This window comes from Brassica napus, chromosome C8 (assembly GCF_020379485.1).
Source record: "Brassica napus cultivar Da-Ae chromosome C8, Da-Ae, whole genome shotgun sequence".
Classification (NCBI taxonomy): domain Eukaryota; kingdom Viridiplantae; phylum Streptophyta; class Magnoliopsida; order Brassicales; family Brassicaceae; genus Brassica; species Brassica napus.
The window spans coordinates 35,961,442-35,983,505 of record NC_063451.1 but is presented as its reverse complement, the minus strand read 5'-3'; the positions used below and the strand labels follow the sequence as shown (position 1 = coordinate 35,983,505).

The following is a 22,064-nucleotide window of genomic DNA, read 5'->3' as shown; positions in this document are numbered from 1 at the left end:
TTCTATTCTGTTCCCTCCAAATGGTGTGTACCGTTGATTGAAGAATATATCTCATGGTAAACATCTTCACTTTGCTCCAACTCAAGTTCCCCACAAGCAAGTTTATGATCCCTTTCCAGTTTACAGTGTACTGGTCCTTAAGTATACCTCTTGTTAGTACTTCCCATTGCGCTGAGTAAGGACACTCAAAGAAGAGGTGATTTGAGCGGCTCTTGATATAATGCACACGACACATCAACATTTCCACTCTAGTGCTGCATTCGATCGCCCGTTGCTAGTCTTCCTCGCATGGCAATCCAAGTTACAACTTAGTACTCTGGTGTTGCATACTTGAACCAAATCGTGTGATGCCAATGACATGGTTGATGTCTTTCTCTAATATTTAGCCATGTACCTTTTGTAGAGAAATTCTTCTTGTATTTACCCTTATCATTCTTCCATAATGAGATATCATCTTCTTGACTCCAGTTTTCTTTAAATTTCTCAATCTCATCTCGTGTGATGCTGCCTCCTTCGATGATTCAGGCTATCTTCCACACTAGCATTCATCAAAATACCCATGTCAATATGATTTCCCTCCCCTGCAACTTCCTTCAAGCGACCCAGAGAATTCCAAGTTTCATACCAAAAAGACGTTTTCCTCCCATTATAAACCTCAACTCTATAGAATTGCTTCGTTATCTATCTATTCTTAAGAATTTTCTTCCACATCCAAGACCCACTCTGAATATTCTCTTTAACCATCCAAAGAGACCCTTTTCTAATGAGGTAGACCTTTATCCAACTAACCCAAAGCGAGTGAGCAGAGAGTATTCTCCATATGAGTTTAAGACAACTAACCTGGTTCACTTCTTTTAGTGGTCTTAGACCCTGGCCCCCCTCCTGTTTCAATTTACAGATATCCTCCCATGATATCTTCACTTTTCTTCCATTCAGTTCAGGACCCGGCCATAAGAACGCAGAACAGATCCTTTCAATCTCGTTTATACAACCACTAGGGAGTCTAAAAGCTGCCATCCAAAATTTGTGAGACTCATAATGACTGAGTTAATCAGCTGTAATCTCCCAGCATAAGAGAGAAATCTTCCTGTCCAAGAACTAATCTTCTTTCTAATCTTCTCAACCAACAGAAGAAGATCAGTGATGGTCATGTTCTTCGTTAAGAGAGGTAGGCCAAGATAACGTACCGGTAGCTTTCCTGTAGCAAATTGGAACAGTCTTAGAATCTCTTCTCCTCTCTGATCAGTACCCGCCATAAACAACACCGATTTTTCTCTACTAATCTTCAGACCACTCATCTTATCAAATTCCTCAAACACTTTAAGAATCCCCTCAACAGAATTCCTTGTGCCATCCGCAAAAATCATCAAATCATCCGCAAAGCATAAATGGGTAATATCAATGTTCTTACATCTTGGATGATAACCTATCTTCCCCTTCCTAGCAACATCATCCAATAGCTTTGATAACACATTCATGCAAATCACAAATACGTATGGAGAGAGAGAACATCCTTGCCTTAGTCCTCTTATACTCTGAAAGTACCATGCTAGTTCCCCGTTGACTTGCACTGAGAAGGATGCAGATGTTACACAGAGTGATATCCAGTTGATGAATTTACTCGGCAGGCCCAAAGCTTTCAATGTATTAATCAGGAAGGGCCGCTGAACTGAGTCAAAGGCCTTAGAGATGTCAATCTGCATGGCACATCGTGGAGATATGTCGTCCTTAACCAATTCCATCACTAGCAATACGTTCTCCATCAGCAGACGCTCTTTGATAAATGCAGATTGATTCAAAGTAATGCATTTAGGAAACACACACTTCAGCCTATTCGTAATGATCTTCGATATTACCTTGTAAAGCACATTACAGCAGGAGATGGGTCGATAGTCCTTCATCATCTTCACTTCTTCTTTCTTTGGTACCAGAGTCAAGATCGTGAAGTTTAACCCTTTTGGTAGAAAACCTTTTACGAAAAAGGATTGTATCGCCATTGTGACATCCTCTCCAATTACTTTCCAAGCTCCCTTGAAAAACTCTGTTGTAAACCCATCTGGTCCTGGAGATTTATTGCCAGGCATATAGAATAATACCTCTTTTATTTCTTCTTTGGTAACCTCTCTTCCAGCTTCAAACAATCCACTTCACTACATTGAAATCCTAATAGTTCATTTAAACTCTCTACTGAAGCTCCTTCAAAATTCATTGGTTGTAGCGTCATAACCTCAACAAAAAAATTCTCAGCTTCTTTTTTGATCTCCTCATCTGTCTTAGCAATAGATCCATCAGCCCATACAATCTCGTGAATAGCATTTCTGATTTCCCTAATCTTCGCTGAGCTATGAAAGAATTTATTGTTCTCATCTCCAACGTCAAGCCAATGAATTTTTGAACGTTGCTTCAGAAACTCTTCTTCTAACTCAGCCAACCGTTGCCATTTATACTTCGCTGCACTCTCTGCCCTTAATCTCCCTACACTAGGGTTCCCCATAGTTTCCTTCTGCTTCTCACACAGATCCAAATACGCTTTATGTAATATGATCTGAAGTCTCAGGAATTATTTTTATGATATGATCCCGATACCAAACTATAATATTATTTGAAACAAAGTACTCAAAAAGCTCTCTAAAGTAAAATATTGAAGCCATAATACAATTAACATTAATTATATGTTTTTCCGGATAATTGATCAGACCAACTTTTCGTAAGATACCAATATCACTCACAATATCTCAAACTTTAACTCATCGACTGTGGTCAACTCATCAATTTTTCCTGAATTCGATCCACAACTAGAAACTTACACATTTGTTTTGGCTTATGGATTTAGGTCTATATGATTTACATGAGGAAGAGTATTTAACGGACCACCTCATCCCATGATTATATGTGTTTAAGACCCGAATTACCTAAATTATCAAACAATTAAAAATATCCCAGAACTTTGAATGTACATGCATTTCTTTTTGTGTGCACAGAATGTGTACATACATGATTTCTAAAACCTCATATAAGATCTTAAAGAGAATCGGGCCGTGGCAAGCCTTTGGATTTTGAGTAACCGAGATAATGGGCCTAACTATTGGGCTAAGTTATTGAGGCCCACTTGGCCTTTCCAGATACGAAAGAGTCAAAGGTCGAGATTGTTTTTCTCGATTAGTCGCGCAAATCTCGTCGTCTTTCTTCAGTCTCTCGCTCTCCATTTGTTTGTAGATCCGCTCGCGTTTTCAACCCTTAATCCAGAACCGATACGTACCTGAAACAAACGAAAGGGTTAGACAGACATGGCACTTCTCGAGGGATTTTACAGAGTCATCATGCGCCGTAACTCCGTCTACGTCTCCTTCATCATCGCCGGCGCTTTCTTCGGCGAAAGGGTCAGAGATCCTTAACCCCTTTTTTACAATAATACCTTCTTAGCTTTCGGATCTGTTTTGGGATCGGAACAAAATCTCGATTTTTTTTATGTAAAGTTACAATCTTTGGTGAATTCATTTCATTCGATATAGAATTTGAGCCATCTGCAGTAGATAGCTGCTGGAGATTTGTTAATTTTAAGACGAAACTGTGAGAAAGTTCTTGTTTTTTTTTGGTGTTTATATACAAAAGGGGTCATTTTTAATACGAAAATGTTATATGTGCAGGCTGTGGATTATGGTGTTCATAAGCTTTGGGAAAGCAAAAACGTTGGGGTATGTTCTGTTTCTTTTTTTTTTTTTTATTCTGTCTCCCTCTTGTGTGTTGCTGTGGATTTGATTGATCGGTTGATGAAGAATGAGCACTACTTGTTCCAGTGTCTTAAGTTTGGATTCTCTGCATTTTGGTCTGAATGTGTTAATACTTTTCAACTCAGAAGATGCATCCTCCTGTTGACAACTTTGCCAAAAAATTTGATTAGTATTGCTTAATCTTGTCTTTTGAACTAGAGCCTAGGTGGTAGCTGTTTCTTTATTCTTTGTATTAGCTAACTTTGTTATGGAATGATTACATCTCTGTTTGCACCTCTTTTGTTTCATTTATAACATTGATATTGTTGTCATGGTGCAGAAACGGTATGAAGACATCTCTGTGTTGGGTCAAAGGCCTATTGAAGAATGAGATTTCTCCTTTGTTGTTGTTTTGCACTTACAAGTCTCTCTTTTTTTGTTGAATAAAATCATTGGGATGATGGTTTTCATATACTTTCACCTAAACCTGCTATTTGATTCTGATTAATTAAAAGTTGTTTTTGGATTGTGCAATAATTAAACCTTTAAAGACGTCTTTTCACTAGTGCTCTCGCTCCATTTCTTTTGTTTGATCCCAAATAAGAAAGGTTATTATGATTATATGCCTTCTTTAAAGAATAGCCAGAGGAGTCACTGTCGTCGATAGAGAATCATCGTTCTTGCATTTTGTAGAACTAAGTGGGACTTAACCGACAAAACCACATTGGTTCAATTTCGTGCAGAGATCTTTAAAGCATTCACCCCACTATGCTGTGGGGCAAATATTAGAGATTAGATTTTGACCACCTCTTTATCATAAATCATATAATTTGCGCACTACTTTCTAACGGCATGCATCTACCCCGAAGAAAACACACACGTGCGGCGTGTCGTATTGGTTTGTAATAGTGCCACAAACATGTCATTAACCGGATACAAATTAGAAGGTGAGCGTAAGTGAGTTGTTATACAACCATAAAAACACTCTGAACCAAGCATATCGTTCCAATGTATAAGAAAAGTTTCAAATGTGCCAGACTAGCCTGAATTATAGAGAAACAAATTAAAAGAACATTGTTTTGGACAAACCAAGTGGAATTTATCAACTTGCGGATTCGCATAATGCGTTTTTTATTGTTGCGACAAGAGACTAGAGATCGAGCTCGTGAAAATGTTTATGTTCTCGGGGTTGGAGTATGGACAAATGAATATTCCCGAAAGTTTTGTCTTGATCCCGTTGAGTGATGCCCCTACCTGATTATCACATCACATGTTTCACTTTTTCTTTTTAAATAATTATCTTCTGTTTTGGCTCAAATAATCATTTAGGTAGTGGGAATAGTTTATAACAAGGAGATGGGAATAGTGAAAATTCTCTTGATAAGAAGTGGGGGAAAAGAAAAATGGGAGGTGGGTTTTTATGAGGCAGGCACCATCTGTGGATTATACGTAAAGGTATCATGCATACACCAAAAAGATAAGACAATCGTTTATTTTTAAAATTTAAGATTGACAATTCTTGTATAATATTAAAACTGAAAGCACAAAATAGTCTAAGTCTCTAGACCTTTACAAAAGAAAATAAACTTTTTAGAAAACTTCCACTAATTAACTTCGCATCCGATCCATGAAAGGAATAATAACTTTAATGGACAACTTTTAGTACGCACGGTAACATAATTAATAATTGTATTTTGTAGCGTGAAAATAACATTTCACGAAAAAGGATTTAAGAAAAAATAGAGAATATGTGGCTTGTGTCATGAATCACTTTAATTTTGTTCTTTTCTTGCATTTTGTTATGTCCATTCACCAATTGTAAAGACAACACAAATTCCATACTCAAGTTTGCTAAAAGGTGATGAAAATTGAAAAACACATTAACTTCTGATATGAGTAAAATAACAGTATTTATGAGCTACATGTTTTGTTTTCTAAATGAAGAGTCAATTTTTTGTGTGTGCCGTTCCCGCATAAACATAGTTGATGAGATGAGAGATCGATTTAAGAAAAGAATGTGCTTAAACCCAGTGTCGGGTTTAGCCATATCAGTAAAAACTTTATAAATTAATAATATTAGAATTATGATCATTTATCAATTTATTTAGTTATTAATTATTTTAAAATCCTTCTTAAATTTCTATTTTAAAATATTCTTATTTAAAAATATGAACATAATATCTTTTCATGAAGTTATATATTAGTTAAACTTCATAGATTTAAATTTCATCTATTTTATAAGATTATTTGATTTCTTTTTTTGACAGCAAACACAGATTAATGTTGACTCTGTAAACCAAATCGGTAACACTCATCCATGTGTACGACGAAAGACGGTTGTTTCCGAGCACTGCGTGCCAAGATTATTTGATTTATTTATATATATATATATATATATATATTAAATATGTATGATAGAAAAATGTTTTTATATGTAATTCAATAAAGTAACATCAGAATATTAAAATAAATAGTTAGAGATAAAATATATTTTAAAATAAATAAGCATCAAAAATATTTTTCTACTTATATAAAAATTATATATTATTATTAATTTATGATTTTAGTAAAACCATATAATTAGCTAAATATTTTTAAATATTATTGTATTATTATCTTATTGATTTTACGCTGCCTCAATTTAAGATCAGAAAGTTATTACTTTATCATATTTATTAATTTTTATTTATTAATGTATTGAGTACCAATTCATAGAGTTTCTAATATATGAAATTTAATATATTTTTTGTCAACACTTGTACTAAGAATTAGGCATGGTCAATCTGGATATTGATCCGGTTTTAGTTCAGTTTTTTCCGGTTTTTGGTATTTTAATTTATAACAATTAGCTAGCAAATATAAACTACTTTCTCTATTTTGGGTTGGTTCGGTTTTATCGGTTGAACATCCTTACTACGAATTGACTAGGGGTGGGCGTTCGGTTCGGTTCGGTTCGGGTCGGTTCTCGGTTCTTTCGGTTCTTGACGTTTGACAACCATTAAGGAACCGTGAAATTTTCGGGTCGGTTCTTACGGTTCTCGGTTCTTTCGGTTCCTGGAGTTTGATAACCATATTAGAACCGGAAAAGGTTCCAATTGGGGTCGGTTCTAAATGGTTACAAAGTTACCATATTGCCCAAATTAATCTGATGTGCTTGCAAATAAATGAATTAAAACCAATACCAAAATAACATTCAAACGATTTTTTCATTCATAAACCAAAATCTAAACTGTGAGAATAAAACATCCAAAAACACAAGGTTCTCGTATAAGATAAGTGTTGATCAAAAAGACAAGTGTATAAAATATAAACTATAAAGATATACGTATAAGGTACGTGTATAAGGGTTTTTCATCCGGTTCTATATGGGTATTATTCGGTTCTCGGTTCAGTATGGATTCGGTTTCGGTTTTCCGGGCATAAAATTTCACTATCCAATTGGGTAATTCATAAATTCGGTTCGGTCCGGTTCGGTCCGGTTCGGGTTTTCCGGGTCTGTTCGGTTCGGTATTTCGGTTTCGGTTTTTTTGCCCACCCCTAGAATTGACCTATGTAGGTATGAAGATTATCTATAATGGTTCTAAGTTTCAACACTATACTTTTTAACATCCGCGTCTTATTTTCTTCTTTCTAATTTAAGGCACATTTACTTTTAACATTGTAAAATAATTTTGTTTTATAAAATTTAACACTTTATTTTACTAGTCAGTAATTAATTTTTTTCTATGTCGAACTTAAATAAATTTACTTTCTATTTGTAGAGAATAAAATAATGAAATTTCGTATAAAATAATAATTAAATAACTTAAATATTTTTTTATAGTGAAAATAATTAATTTTAAATAACTAAGATGATATGTAAATATCATAAATTTTTATAATGTGGCATTGTGATGTTGGTGGGCTCTACTTCTATACTATTAAAATAGAAGTCATGACTTCTTTTATGTGTGATATTTAAAAATGGATCATCCTCTATAATGTTTATCAAATTTTACATAATTTAATCATCATATCTTTTAATATCTTTATCTTTTATTTAAAATACAAATAAATATTGTTTAAAAAAATCTAAGAAAATATTTACAGAATTATTTTAAATTTTATTTCCAAAAATTAATTAATTTAAATTTTAGCTATCATCAAATATAATTAGAATTTCAAATTAAATTTATTTTTATTTAGTGAACGAAAATTAAAATCATATAAAATAATTTTAATAATTATTTAATGATAATAAAATTTTAAATTAATTAATTTTTCGGAAATACATTTTATTAATACCTTAAAAAGATTTTGTTAGAAAAAAATATCCATTTCTATTTCAAATAAAATAAAATAAAATAAATCTTATCCAACTTTGTGTATTTCAAACAATTTTTCAAATAAGATTTTTACTATAAAACTATTTTGCATGTACAATATATTATAGCTTCTTTTTAAAAAAAAATGTTTTTTGTTGTTTTTAACAATATCTCACAATTTTTATCCTCTACTATGTAAGTCCAATTTAATTTGAGTTCCATATACATTTCAAACTTAGAAAAAATAAAATTATGTAAAATAGTATTGTTACATAATAATGCTCTCAAAATAAATTTTATTACAAAAATATATAGTAATAACAATATAAGCCACTTAAATATAAGCATTATAGAGTTATATAATATATATAAATCACATTAATTTAGTGATAATTTTGTTATATTAACTAAAATGTTTTAGTATAAAAAGAAAAAACCCTCACGGATGTACTGCGCAAGATTAGTGAGTTTTTAAATTATGGACTTCGTGGGACATATATATATATATTGTTCTGGGTTGTACTCTATTAGTATTATGTAAAATAATATAAAATGGACCAACTGATGATTAAAGGCCTTTTCGTTTCTAAATGGCCTCAGAGAGATTTCGAAAATGTTGATTTTATTTTTGCTCAGGGGATTAGGTCATTTACGACAGCTTGTTCTTGTCTAATTTCATCTTAAAATTTTGGTTATTTCTTTATATTAGACATCTAATCCGTTTTCCGTATTGTCAACCTATCTCATCTGCAGTACAATCTACCTAAAGAGAGGATATAGAGATGCTATTCTTTATGAAAGATCTGTCCAACTCGAAGATATGATTGGTGCGCCTTAGATTCTGGATCACACCAGCATCGACGGAAACAAATTTTTAAGGTTAGTATACTAAACTTCCCTATAGTATATACGATGTCTTAGAATGCATCAACTATTTCATTTGAACCTCTAATACACTGGACAATTTATAAGAAGAGATGTCATTACACAACCTCTGCAATCTAATCTATTAAAACTGAAGTACAAATTAGAATTAACCCTCAATTTTTTTCAATAATTATAAGTGAATGCCATTGAATTAATTAATTTAATATAATATTATTTATTTTAAAAGTAACTGATTGGAACCAACAATCAAAGTAATTGTTCCACAAAATATTCCTAAAATCATGTCATTCCCATTAATTTAACTTATTTTAATGTCAGTTTAATTAATTTCAATCACACTAACCATAAAGATATCAATCTTTTGAGTCCAACAAGTTTTCTTAACTAACTAGAAATTGTACTAGCCTTAATAGTTATTATAAAATACTACCAAATGAACGAAACAATTCTCAATCTTTTGAGTCCAACAAGTTTTCTTAACTAACTAGAAATTGGACTAGCCTTAATAGTTATTATAAAATACTACCAAATGAACGAAACAATTCTTTACCCGAAAAATAAACAGCATTATAAGGTTTTACTTTTTCTCTAACCTCCAAAACAAAACTTATCTTTGTAAACTGATCACTTACATGCATTGGTATAATACTCTCACAGGTCTGTCGACGAAAAATAATGTACAAAGTAAGCCAGACAATATTTTATCTTTCTACAACTTGACAGAGATGTTTTGTTATTCATTTTTGGTTATGATATATTAATGATGGAGTATAAAAGAAGAAGAGTGAAATCATCTCATCATCATCAGAAGTTTTGCCATATAACTATGGTCGTGAGATAATAAAGTCAGTATAAAAGTATAGATTAAACAGTGTAGAAAAACAGAGCTGTAACAAAACTTTTTTAAGACACTACCCACCCAACAACTTCATACGATTTTCTGAATTTGAGATTTGAGTTTTTCTCTATAAAGCTCCTTGTGATTTTCTTGTTTGGTTGCTTTTGTGATGTACTGAGATTTATGTACCATAGTGAATGAGCTTTTCATGTTTCTTGAGAATTGTTTGATCTGTAATTGATTCCAGTTCGTTACTTTATAACCATGTGTAATGGTTGGTCTATGAGGCAACTAAGGATAAATTGTGTTTAGAATTTGATTGTAAGTTTTGTAACAGATATTGGTATAGGGATAAAAGATTAATTTATTGGTACTACTCTCGGGAAAAAGGTGGTGTTAAGCAGATGTGAGGGGACCTATAATCAAAGCATTGATAGCCATTTAATCTATCTTATTAAAAATGAATGATGCATTTTATAAGGTAGACTTTGAGTCGTAAACAAAGTAAAATGAAAATTTTCACTTGAAATTAGTGGTAGAGATTCCTTTCTTGCAATGTTTTTCATTTACCACTTTACATAATATACAAAGTTTACACAGTATATATGTTACAGATTCTACATAAAATCTTCAATTATTTTTCATATAAGCAATAATCAAATAAAAAATATCCACCAACATTGCTAATAAAGTTACACAATATACAAAACTAAGTTATAATGTTTTAAAATAATTTTGTTATGTATAAACAAAATGAAAAAGTTATATAAATCAAAAACGTACCCGCACGGGTATGCGGGTCAAACTCTAGTTATCATTATTTACCATGTTAAATTTTTGTTAGCATCAAATAATCCACATTATCAATTTTTTTTTTTACTATATTCATTAATGATTCAATTGTATTCAACCTTTCCATTGTAACTACTAACTAGTCTAACACTGAATTCAAAAGTTGACCACATATTTCTTTTTTTGGCAAAAAGTTGACTACGTATTTTCATATATAATAGTTTTACGATATAATTACTATTTATTCTACTGTTGACCAAATACAAAAGTTTCCTTATTCAATATATATGACGTAAAACATATTATTACTAAAGAATATTATATGCTTATACTCCTCAACCCGAATCCTTGCTTTAACGAATATATAACCACATAAATTCGCTTGGACAACATTTGTTTTGTTTTTAGGTAATTCTTTATCTTTTTAATTTTATTTCTTTATTGCTTTTTCGAAAGGAAGAAAAAAACTAATGTTTGAAGCAGGACTGATTTGAAGAGAGGGCTATAAATAGCAGAGCCAGTCCGGTCGTGTCAGCCATGAAGTAAAGCTAATACAACACTTTGTTATCTCCACAGGTTTAACTTAGAAAAATCATTAGCCAGTTTGCAGATTTGGAACATTTGTCCTCTTCTGAATCTATTTTTCTAATGCAAACCCTTTTCTCCCGGTTTTTAGCAGATTCCAACAAAACAGGAATTAAACATACACAATTCACGAAGAAGATGGTGATGCTGATTATTAAGCTCTGCCTCTTGGCCATGGCCCCCCTCTGCACTGCCGCTGCAAATGCTCGTAATGCTAACACTCTTTTCTCTATCTCCCTCTATCTATATACACACATATAATTCATAACTATTAATATATAAATTATATTATGTATTTATATGCACATATATGGTTATGCATACACATGTGTATAAGCTTATTTACACCGGGTAAAATAACTTCGAAAAAATTCAACAAAGTTATATGGGTTTTAAGATTTGAGTCAGGATTAGGTAGAGATATGTGTTGTGCTTAAATTATACTAGACATTAGTTGATCATAAAACGGTAAAAAAATAACCTTAAAGAGGTTTCATCCTCAAAAGCATTAGCTATTGCCTTAGGTACTTGTAGTAGTGAATTATGAATATAACTTCTAAACAGTACAAACATTGGTGACTTTTGAGCAGAGACACAAGGAATAGGGTTTGGATATCGAGGTAGAAATGGACCAAAACAATGGGGACGCTTAAACCCTCACTACACTGAATGCTCGGTTGGTAAATTGCAATCTCCAATTGATATCCAAAGGACACAAACCTTTTACAACAGCACATTGGAACCGCTTCACCGCGATTACTACACGACAAATGCAACACTCGTGAACCACGTCTGCAATGTCGCCATGTTCTTCGCGGAAGGAGCAGGAGATGTGGTGATAAACAATAAGAACTATACCTTATTGCAAATGCATTGGCACACTCCTTCCGAACATCATCTTCATGGTGTCCAGTACGCCCCAATTCCTTTTTCATTAGTATTATTTATAATTTTAATATAAGCATTACAACTTTATTATGATCTGTGACACATAAAACTAAAACAACCCACCTTTTTATTTGTTTATTTGCCGAATTAGCTTAGCTTGGATTTCAAATAGTTTACTATTATATGCCAATTGTCACTTAACTTTTAAGAAATGTCCGAAATTATTTGTATTAAAAATCCCAGATTTAGTCTAGCCCATAAGTAAATGTTAATTGTGAACTAGTATGGCCCGTGAGGCCCGTGAGGCCCGTGAGGCCGCTGTCTTATTTTGTTTTTGTCACACAATTTTTGGAGTTGTACTATCTTGTGTTAATTTAGAAAATGTGTTCAAGAAAACTTTTAAATAAAAGGTAAAATAACGTAGATATGCAGCTGAGCTACACATGGTACACCAAGCAAAAGATGGAAGCTTTGCTGTGGTTGCAAGCCTCTTCAAAATCGGCAGTGAAGAGCCTTTCCTCTCTCAGGTATATTTTGAGGTCTAAATATCATATATACAACTGTTGACGTGACTATATATATATTTGTTTATTTACATGTATGACGTTAATAATAATATGAGTGAAATATACCGGATAATTTTTTCTCAAAAAAAAATAATATAAGTGAAATGATTAGATGAAGGATAAATTGGTGAAGCTAAAGGAGGAGAGGCTCAAAGGGAACCGAACAGCACAAGTGGAAGTTGGAAAAATAAACACAAGACATATCGAACGTAAGACTCGAAAGTACTTCAGATACTTTGGTTCACTCACCACTCCTCCTTGTTCCGAAAACGTATCTTGGACCATTCTTGGCAAGGTAACCTTTTGGACCATTATTTGTAATTAGGAGGTTTTTCGGGTTAAAAAGGTTTTAAAATTAAATGATATTCGTTTGGTTGGTAATACTTTAGCTTTTGACGACCACGGACCGCGTAGTTACCAACAGTGGCGGTCCAACATTTTTAATTTTTTTCTTGATGCTCTAAGCTCAATTAAAATTTTATGCATTTGTTATTTATGTAAAAAAATTTTATGCCTTATATACAATTAAAAATTTCGCTTAAAATATGACGCCCTAAGCGGTCGCTTCCCTCGCCTATGCTCGAGACTGGTCTGGTTACCAAAAAAAAACTTCTGATTATGCATATAATTGGTTTTTTTTGGTGAGAATATAATAATTTACATTCTAAAGTAAATTTTATGAACTAGTTCTACTTTTCATAAGCTCCCTAAATTACAACCTTTTAAATTTTATTTGTTTTTAATATGTATATTAATATACATAAATAGTTTTTATGTTTTATTTGTTAGGCCTCTAAAATACCGACTATAAATAGAAGTGATTTAATATACTTTTTTTTTATCAAATTTTTTTTTATCAAAGTAATTTAATATACATATAAATAGACCGTATAGTACACGTACGTTATGAAGATATCTAACCGGTTGGAGTGTCTTTTGGGTTCCACAGTCCATGCTTTATGTGTGACAAGTCCCTGCTTTTATGTGTTTATGTCAAACTTATTATATACGTTAGAACGAAATAGAGAACTTCGATGTAGGATGGATAAGACCTAGCTACTACTCTCTTTTTTTTTTTGACCTAGCTACTACTTTCATGTTCATTTGACATTTTTGTATGGAAACGGTCCAAATTAATGTGACATCTTGATTCTTGATTTCTAATTGCCGTGTATAATAATTAAATGCAGGTGAGGTCAATGTCAAAGGAACAAGTAGAACTACTAAGATCTCCATTGGATATTTCTTACAAGAAAAATGCACGACCTTGTCAACCCCTAAACGGCCGGCGAGTTGAGATGTTCCACGAGCGCGCCACCAAAAAGAAAGCCGGAAACAAAAAGAAAAAACCCAATTAAATTATTTCTGCCTGTCGATTTGTTCAGAACCTAATTACCCCCTAATAACTAGTTTTGTAAAATCGTAATGAAAAAATAATCGTATGTGGTACTATGCTGTTGTTTACAGTACTTCTCTTCGATTTCCAAATTTGAGAATGTGGTGTTGAGAGCTATATGCTGCTACGTTGAAAATAACGTGCATCAGCTAATATCTCATTTAGTAATGAGTTATATAGTATGTCGCACCTAATTCATTTTGATCCGCATTTTATATTTTTATTGATAACTACAGTTACGTACATAAATACCCTCAAAGTGTTAAACACGTTTTGACCTGAAAACGTCAAGGCATCAATCCTAGTTAATCAGTTGACCAGTTTAATGATCCAAAGCCAAGTTGATCTCTATTGATCACAATGTATCCATCTGTTTAACCATTGATGGGTTGGCACACACAAAAATGTACAACTCGAACATATATTTTTGTTGTTGAATATAATTTACATTAAAAAATTTAGACATGTCTAGAATCACATGATGTGGCTATATAATTTCGAACAATACATTAAATATATCTCTAACATTTTTACAGAAAATATGTGTAGACATAAATATATATCTTGTGAGCTGATACATTTGGAAACTTTTCATTATTATTATTTTATATATTGGAAAATAAACAGGTATATTAGTTATTGCAACTGGATCATAAATCTGATGGAGAGAAAACAAATGTAAAAGGGGGTTGTTTCAATACTGGTTAGAAATAATTGTTGCTAGGAAAAAATTGAAAGTGAGATCGAAAGTGAGACAAATTTATTGTCATTGTCCTTCCTGCCAACTTCCGAACAACAATTCTTGTAACTAGAACTAAAACTATATGTATATATTACAAAGGTGTGCTATAAGAGGAAAAAAAACTATATGTTATCAAAATTGGTGGACCTCTCTTATTTGCAGCGAAACATTTTTTTCCTCCATACACTCCTTTTTCATAAGTCTCACTGGACTTAATCTTCGCGGTCTTAGTTGTTAAAATAAATTCCTCTGTTAAAAAAGTTAGACATGTCATAGTTCAATTGTTGTTTTTTAGTTTGTGAAATGTCGTAGAAAATATAGAAAGCATTTAATTGGGTAATTGTCAAAACTTCTCTGTTTCAACATATTTGCCTGTCAAAAATCTTTGAGTATGGAACCATTCTAACGTCGGTCTCAAATTGAAATGCTATTTGTCACCGAGTATATATCATATTAATATAGACATCGAACCTGGAACTCCCTTAGTCTCATTGATCTTATTTATCTCATTGACGAGTGGAGAAGTGGCAATTATATTGTAAATGGTAAAAGTTTTACCATAAAACCAACACGATGACGAGAGAAACAATGGCGACGCGTTGATAAAAACTAAAAATCCTCACCGACGAACATAACAACAAATACGCATAAGGCCAAAAGTTAGTACAGACAAGAAATTGTGATCGCTGCTAAACTTTCTGGACACCTTTATTTAGAAGTACAGTTTGAAAATAAGTATTAGGAATACTACAAGTAGTTTGCTGAATGCTAAATATGTAAAAGCTATTCTATTATAATTTCAGTGAAATTTATAAATAGAACTAACAATACATCTGAGGAAAAACACAAAAGGCAGCTAAAATTAAACAATTGCTAAGACATGGTGATGAATATTAACACATCATAAGCCTCCCCAGGAAATGAACAAAAACTTACAGGTACCAGTCTATCAGACCTCATATTAATTGTCAAAATACCCCCATTATTTAGGCAAGACCAATAATAAAATGCCAATTCGAAGAACTGACTTTTCCAAATTAATTGTTATTGTTTATATTATAGAATCAAAGATGGCTAAAGGATGTCCTGTCTTTTCTTGAAAACGAAACAACTAATAAGATACAAATTAAATACAAAAAGAGAAAGAAAAAAGACACTCGCGATTAATTTTACTTAATTCGTCTCTTTGCCAGGACTTGAACACGTCAAAGTTTTTGAAAATGTTTATGGCTCCCACTATTCACTTTCATAGTTTTTAGTGGGTAAAATTCACTTTCATTGTTTTGAATCTTTTTTATGTTTTCCTGAGATTATAGCACTATTTAATTGACTCATTTTAAAACATGCTCATTCGTAGAAAACAGACTATTGACCGTTTACTCATGAAGTATTTTTTACATTATTGATAAATTCTACAAGCAAACACATAGACAAATAAGTTATAGAAACAGCTATGTACAACCAAAAGGTCCCAAAAAAAAAAGCAAAACTAATCAAAATCAAAGTCTTAAGAAGAAAAAAGGGGCACGATATAATATTAGTAAGATATACAAAACGGTGGAAGTTTGGTTTGAACGCGAGAAACCAAATCAAAAGTGTGCGCCTGTTCTCTTTCTATGCCGTGTTTCCGTTAAACTGGTTGCCACGTCAACACTAACGACTTTCCGAATAACACACGCTCATGGGCCCCACAAAAGCCCATGAACAGCCAACAACCCAATCACCATCCTTGTTTACTCCGTAAGCTTGAAACACGGGACTGGACCCCACCGACTCTCACCTGTCCACACCGTAAACGCCGCACGTCACGCCACGTCAAACTTCTACCAACAAATCCGGTCTTCTCCCCGATTTAAACCGAGTCACCCCGCCTAAACCGGGTAATACCGGTTCCTCACCGTCTATAGATCTCCTCGAAGTGATACTCATCCTCGGCGGAGAAGATTTCCCGACTTCTTCCGGCGGAAGCCTTCCTCTGATATCACCGGAACTTCTCCCCGGAATGGCGACATCCCTCTGCGGAGCGTGGGCTCCAGTCGCGGAGAGGTTTTTGCAACCGCCACCGGTTCTGAAGATGGCTCTGAAGGTAGCGAAAAACCCGGGTTTCTTAACCGGAACCGGTTTATCTTTAAACGAATCGGTTCGACCGGATTTCTGTCTCTGAATACGGCGGCTCCGGTCACGTTTGGATCTCACTGTACCAATGCAAGAGACCTTCGGAGAAGAAGGCTCCGACTTCAGTCGCGACCCGATCCGCTTCGGGATCATGAGTGTCCTCGCGATTCTGCAGTTTCTCCGCTTCGCCACTTCGTTGAAACACGTCTTCTGCGGTTTCGGTAATCTGATGATCGACGTCTTGGATTTGAGAGAAACTCTCTGAGAGCTCGAATTGGAGTTCGGATGATGAGTGGAGGATGAGATTCCTTTCTGTGATCCTTTCCGCTCGAAGAAGGCGTTCTCGTTGAACCACTCGAGCTCTGCTTCTTTTGATACGGAGTAAGACTCAGGTGGAACATCGATAGGACTCGCGACAGAGTTTGAAACGGGTCGGATCATCGGGGCGTTAGCTGAGTTGTCGTCGGAGAGGGTCTCGCATGCGATTTTCCGGTCGGGGGCACCGGAGCAGACTGAAGAAACCAAGGTTTCAAGATCGACTTGGAGCATTTAAGCGAAACAGAGACGGTGATGAGATATACAAACTTTGAAGGAAGAGAGGAGATATACAAAATTGGGTTTCTTCAATGGAACCAGTTGCCTCTTTTATATTTGCTGATTTATTTGATTTTATTTTTTATATGTTTATTTTAATTTTCCTTCTCAGATTATACCAGTATACCATTACTATCCGTGGTTGACTTTTACTCACTATGTCCGGGGTGTTTTCTCAACTAAAGTGTTGATTAGGATAATGCGAAAGAAATTCAAATTCCAAAAGAAAGTACTGATATTTATGCTAATTCGAATTTGAAATAGCTGATTATATTTGTAGAGATACTTGGTATTATTTTCTTCCATCCAGTATCTTTTATAGTTCAATTTGTTTCTATTACTCTATTTATGTGATGTAATATGGTTAGATATTTAAAGTAGTTAGAAGCATTATCATTGATTTTATGTTAACTCTTCAACAAAGCACTCAAATTCATAAGAAACTCAAATTCATAAGAATTCTGTGACTTACAGAAAAGTCGTGATAATGATCTGATTTTTTTTTTTCAAACCAAGGGGAATTGGAATGTCGATTTAACTTTTTTGCTATAAAATTTTGTCTATAATTTTTGTTGTAGATGTAGCTACTATCTGTGTATTGTTTCTATATCACAAAAATATTGACTTAGTAAATAGATATTTTATAGCCATTTTTATTTTTTTTGTTCAGTAGATTTAAAAGTTGACTTAAAACATAATTGATAATTTAAAATAGATAAAAGTTAAAGTTAAAAAAATATCTACAGTCCAATCAATCATCCCGAATTGGTTCTCGAAATTACCATTTTACTAGATTTTGATCCGCACGTCCGTGCAAATATTTTTTTCATTTTACAAATGTATTTGATTTTATTACAAATGTTTTAAATATATAATTCTCATTTTAGAGTTATATATTGTGTAATTCTATAATATTATTGTTTATATTTCTTATTCGACATTATTATTATATAGTAATTTGTGTAATACATTTTACTTTGTTATTATTTTTATTACTTACGAATATATTTTTGAGATATGTACAGTAAAATAACAATCTGAAATAATCAAATAGAAAACCTTCTCCAAAAATGTTTTTTCTTTAATTTATACATTTTGCATATAATACATTTTTAAAATTTATTTATTTATGTTATAGAAAATATATATGTTTAAGATAATTTATATTTACATTTTGTATTTTTGAAAAAATATACTTTAACATATATCATTTTAGTAGTTTACAGGATTTATAAGTAAAAATATTGTTTTGTTCAAATAACATAGCTCTATTATTTTAGTAAATTTTATACATAGTAGCATTTATCAATTTATTTTAGTAAATTTTATTGATATAGAGTATTTTTTGGATGTTATGATATTAATTTTTTAATTAAGATTTCAAAATATTAGATTACTTTAATTTCTACAACATATATAGTTTGTTTTTTTCGTGGTGTATTTCAAAAATTTATTCTTTATTATCTATGATTTTATATTTTGTAAAATTTGAAATATTATCATTTTGAGTTTAAATATATATTTTTAAAACTGTATATTTTGTCAAAAAAACTTTGGAAAATTGCACAACTATTTTTGAGTTTGGAAGATTACATGAATTTTGAATTTGTTTTTATTACTACATTAATACATTATTTTATTTAAAAAAATAATTTGAACTTTTGGTAATGTTTTCTAAATTTTTTCTCACCAAATTTTGTTACAATTGAAAGAAATTATGATTAAAATTTATTTGTATTAATAATTTAAATAAATTATTAAAATTTCATAGTTTTTTAATAATAGTTTTTATGTATAAACATTTTTAAGCAAAATATTTAAAAATATTTATAATTAAATTATTGTATATAAGAAAATTATATACCATAATTTTTTTATGTATAAACATTTTTAAACAACATATTGTTGAGAGTTTCAAAAAAAATAAAAAGATAACATATAGTTGTAGATATAAAAGTTTAACCTATGTTACTAAATTTATTTTTGTATAAAAATATTATATAGTTTACAAATTTTAACTCATTTTAATGATGAGTGATAATTTATTTAAATGAAACAATTTAGAAAATAAAATTTGTTAATTTACATATTTAATATAATTTTATCATATGTAATTCATAAATCACTTCTATTTTATATAATACATAATATAATTATAAAATTTATAAAAAAATAGTATAGAATTTTATTTTCTTGTTTTAGAATAAAATTTTAATTAATATTGATTTATAATAATATTATATTACTAATTACGAAATTAATCAATGTGTTATTTTATAAAAATATTTAAAAATTTTGTAATATTTTGTTAGATTATTTATCAACAGATTTTGTTATAATTAAAAAAAATCTAATTTATATTTAGTTTATTATTAATGTAAATAATCAAATATGTCACATTAATTAATTTTTAAGTAGTTCTACTATAAATTGTTAATAGTAAATAAAAAATAGGATTCTAAGTTAATAGATTACATGCGGTTTCACATTGACATTCATATTTACCACCAATAAAGAGACATTTTCAAAAAACATATTCTTCTTTAAGTGGCATAAGACTCTTATATCATTGCTCTCTGTATATATAATAAATAATTATTTAGACAAATAAAAAATAAAAAACTAAATTGTTTTTTAATGTTTTGGAATTATACTATTTCACATTTGATTTTTGTTATAATTTTTTCTGAATTTTTTTTTCGAATTTGTTTTTCTAAAATTTTTTTTTGAAGATCGAAAATTATGTTTGAAACTATTTTTTTAAATTTTTTAAAGTATTTATTTATATATTTATTAGAATCTTAAATTTCACATTCAAAAATTATATCCTATCTTTCAATTCTAAAATTCAAGTCTAGATTAGTTAATCTCAGAGGTATAAATGTATTTTACTTTTCTTTAAAAATAAGGATAAAAATGGTTATAGTAAACATGAAAAAATGGTATTAGGAATGTAATATTTGTGACAGTTTCCTAAAATCAACGATGAAGCAAAAACTGAGACGGTATAGAGCTCACAAGATGATCTGCATAAATTTCAGGTTCCTCTGACTTTCCCAATGTGCAAGAATTTCATTAACGACCACCATTTGACAAGGCCCAAAACTTGCTTCTCTAGACAAATGATATTTTTGAATTTGGTATTTGGTACATATTTCCTATATATATTAATTGATAATCATTTAAAAATATATATTTTGTAATAATTTCATAATCATAAGGTATAATAAAATTTTAATTATTTTACACATTAGATGTATAAATAAAATTTTAATTATTTTTAAAATAAAAAGTAAGATTGGATTGGGTATTCTTATTATGGGTAAATTGGGTTAAAAAAATATAAAAAACAAATCTAAAAATTTCATAATCATAAGGTATAATAATTTTTTCACTGAAAGTATCTTGACTTATACTATTTATTTTTTTGTAGTTATTTGATCTAAATAAGATTATAGTAAAAAAATATTTTAGGTTCCTTTATCATATTTGTTATGTTCCTAAAAATCATTTATAATCTAAAAATTTCATAATCATAAGGTATAATACTTTTTTTTCACTGAAAGTATCTTGACTTATACTTTTTTTTTTTGTAGTTATTTGATCTAAATAAGATGATAGTAAAAAAATATATATTTTAGTTTCCTTTATAATATTTGCTATGCTCCTAAAAATCATTTGAAAAGTAATATTATTTTAATATGTTATACAACTAAATAAAAATTTTATTTGCGATTTTTTAGAAATCATGTTATATAATGTAATATATTAATTTTATTTTTGTATTTTAAAATTGTAAAGCTATTATATGAAAATTTTAAAAACTTAACAAAAATTATTATGCAGAAAATAAATAAAACATACCAATAATATTAATTCTAAAATATTTATTTTTTATTCAGATTTGTTTTATTATATATATCTGTGTGTGTATGTGTGTGTGTTTGAATTGTGATAGTATATTATTTAAATTCTAAATTTAATCATAATTAATATTTTATGAACTTTAATTAACATAAAATAGTTTGGTTTGATAATATACAGTTTAAGATAATTTTGCACATGATAGACTTTTGATTCAAAAGAATTTGAATTTTACATAAATTTAATAAATTTTAACTAATGTTAAGTAATATTTTATTTATTGAGAAAATAATATAAAAATTTAGAGTATCATATTTATCTTTTACTTGATATAGTTAAATATTTTCATTGTATTGAAGTTTGTATGATTGTATAATGAATTGCATAGTTTATAAATTATTTTTATATACAAATATTATTATATATGGTATGGTAAATAATGTTTGTTGGTTTTGCAGTTTGACATGAGAATTTCTATAATTCTTTGAGAATTATTACATAATTTGATAGTTTTCCTAGTTGCTAATTTCTAAAAATATCATCGTAGATCACTTAGATAGCATATTCTTGTATGTCGAGATTTATTTTCTAAATATTAGAAGTTGTAAATTTTTTTTAGTTTGCTAATTAACTTCTTTAGATAGTATAATATCATACAGATAAATCCATATTGATTTTTTTTTACCATTCTGTTATGTTATCTTACAAACTAACTTATTTTAGTATTATGATAATTTTTATTAGAAATTTTAACTAAATTATAGACATGCCTATTTATACAC

At 30.5% G+C, this 22,064-nt stretch overlaps 3 protein-coding genes across 3 annotated transcripts; 2 read left to right on the top strand and 1 right to left on the bottom strand.

The window, feature by feature from the left end:
* Window positions 1-3,128: 3,128 nt before the first annotated feature.
* LOC106364866 (cytochrome b-c1 complex subunit 9, mitochondrial-like) lies at window positions 3,129-4,275 on the top strand. The gene is made up of 3 exons (XM_013804352.3): window positions 3,129-3,380; window positions 3,648-3,695; window positions 4,051-4,275. Exons 1-3 carry the CDS (start codon window positions 3,288-3,290, stop codon window positions 4,099-4,101), a joined length of 192 nt encoding a protein of 63 aa, XP_013659806.1. The 5' UTR covers window positions 3,129-3,287; the 3' UTR covers window positions 4,102-4,275.
* A 6,671-nt stretch (window positions 4,276-10,946) lies between these two features.
* On the top strand, window positions 10,947-14,200 carry LOC106367815 (alpha carbonic anhydrase 1, chloroplastic-like). Its single transcript, XM_013807672.3, has 6 exons — window positions 10,947-11,108; window positions 11,212-11,325; window positions 11,708-12,029; window positions 12,430-12,532; window positions 12,684-12,866; window positions 13,762-14,200. The coding sequence occupies exons 2-6, from the start codon at window positions 11,256-11,258 to the stop codon at window positions 13,927-13,929; spliced, it is 846 nt and encodes a 281-aa protein (XP_013663126.2). The 5' UTR covers window positions 10,947-11,108; window positions 11,212-11,255; the 3' UTR covers window positions 13,930-14,200.
* Window positions 14,201-16,063: 1,863 nt separating this feature from the next.
* LOC106364867 lies at window positions 16,064-17,740 on the bottom strand. The gene has a single exon (XM_013804353.3). It carries the CDS (start codon window positions 17,371-17,373, stop codon window positions 16,525-16,527), a length of 849 nt encoding a protein of 282 aa, XP_013659807.2. The 5' UTR covers window positions 17,374-17,740; the 3' UTR covers window positions 16,064-16,524.
* Between the last annotated feature and the right edge of the window lie 4,324 nt (window positions 17,741-22,064).

Coding starts and splice junctions, on each gene's coding strand:
- LOC106364867 (XM_013804353.3), bottom strand. CDS start 17,373: ATGCTCCAAGTCGATCTTGAAACCTTGGTTTCTTCAGTCTGCTCCGGT.
- LOC106367815 (XM_013807672.3), top strand. CDS start 11,256: ATGGTGATGCTGATTATTAAGCTCTGCCTCTTGGCCATGGCCCCCCTC. Junction 12,533..12,683: donor AAGAGCCTTTCCTCTCTCAG/GTATATTTTGAG, acceptor TGAAATGATTAG/ATGAAGGATAAATTGGTGAA. Junction 12,867..13,761: donor CTTGGACCATTCTTGGCAAG/GTAACCTTTTGG, acceptor AATTAAATGCAG/GTGAGGTCAATGTCAAAGGA.
- LOC106364866 (XM_013804352.3), top strand. CDS start 3,288: ATGGCACTTCTCGAGGGATTTTACAGAGTCATCATGCGCCGTAACTCC. Junction 3,381..3,647: donor GCGCTTTCTTCGGCGAAAGG/GTCAGAGATCCT, acceptor TTATATGTGCAG/GCTGTGGATTATGGTGTTCA. Junction 3,696..4,050: donor GGGAAAGCAAAAACGTTGGG/GTATGTTCTGTT, acceptor GTCATGGTGCAG/AAACGGTATGAAGACATCTC.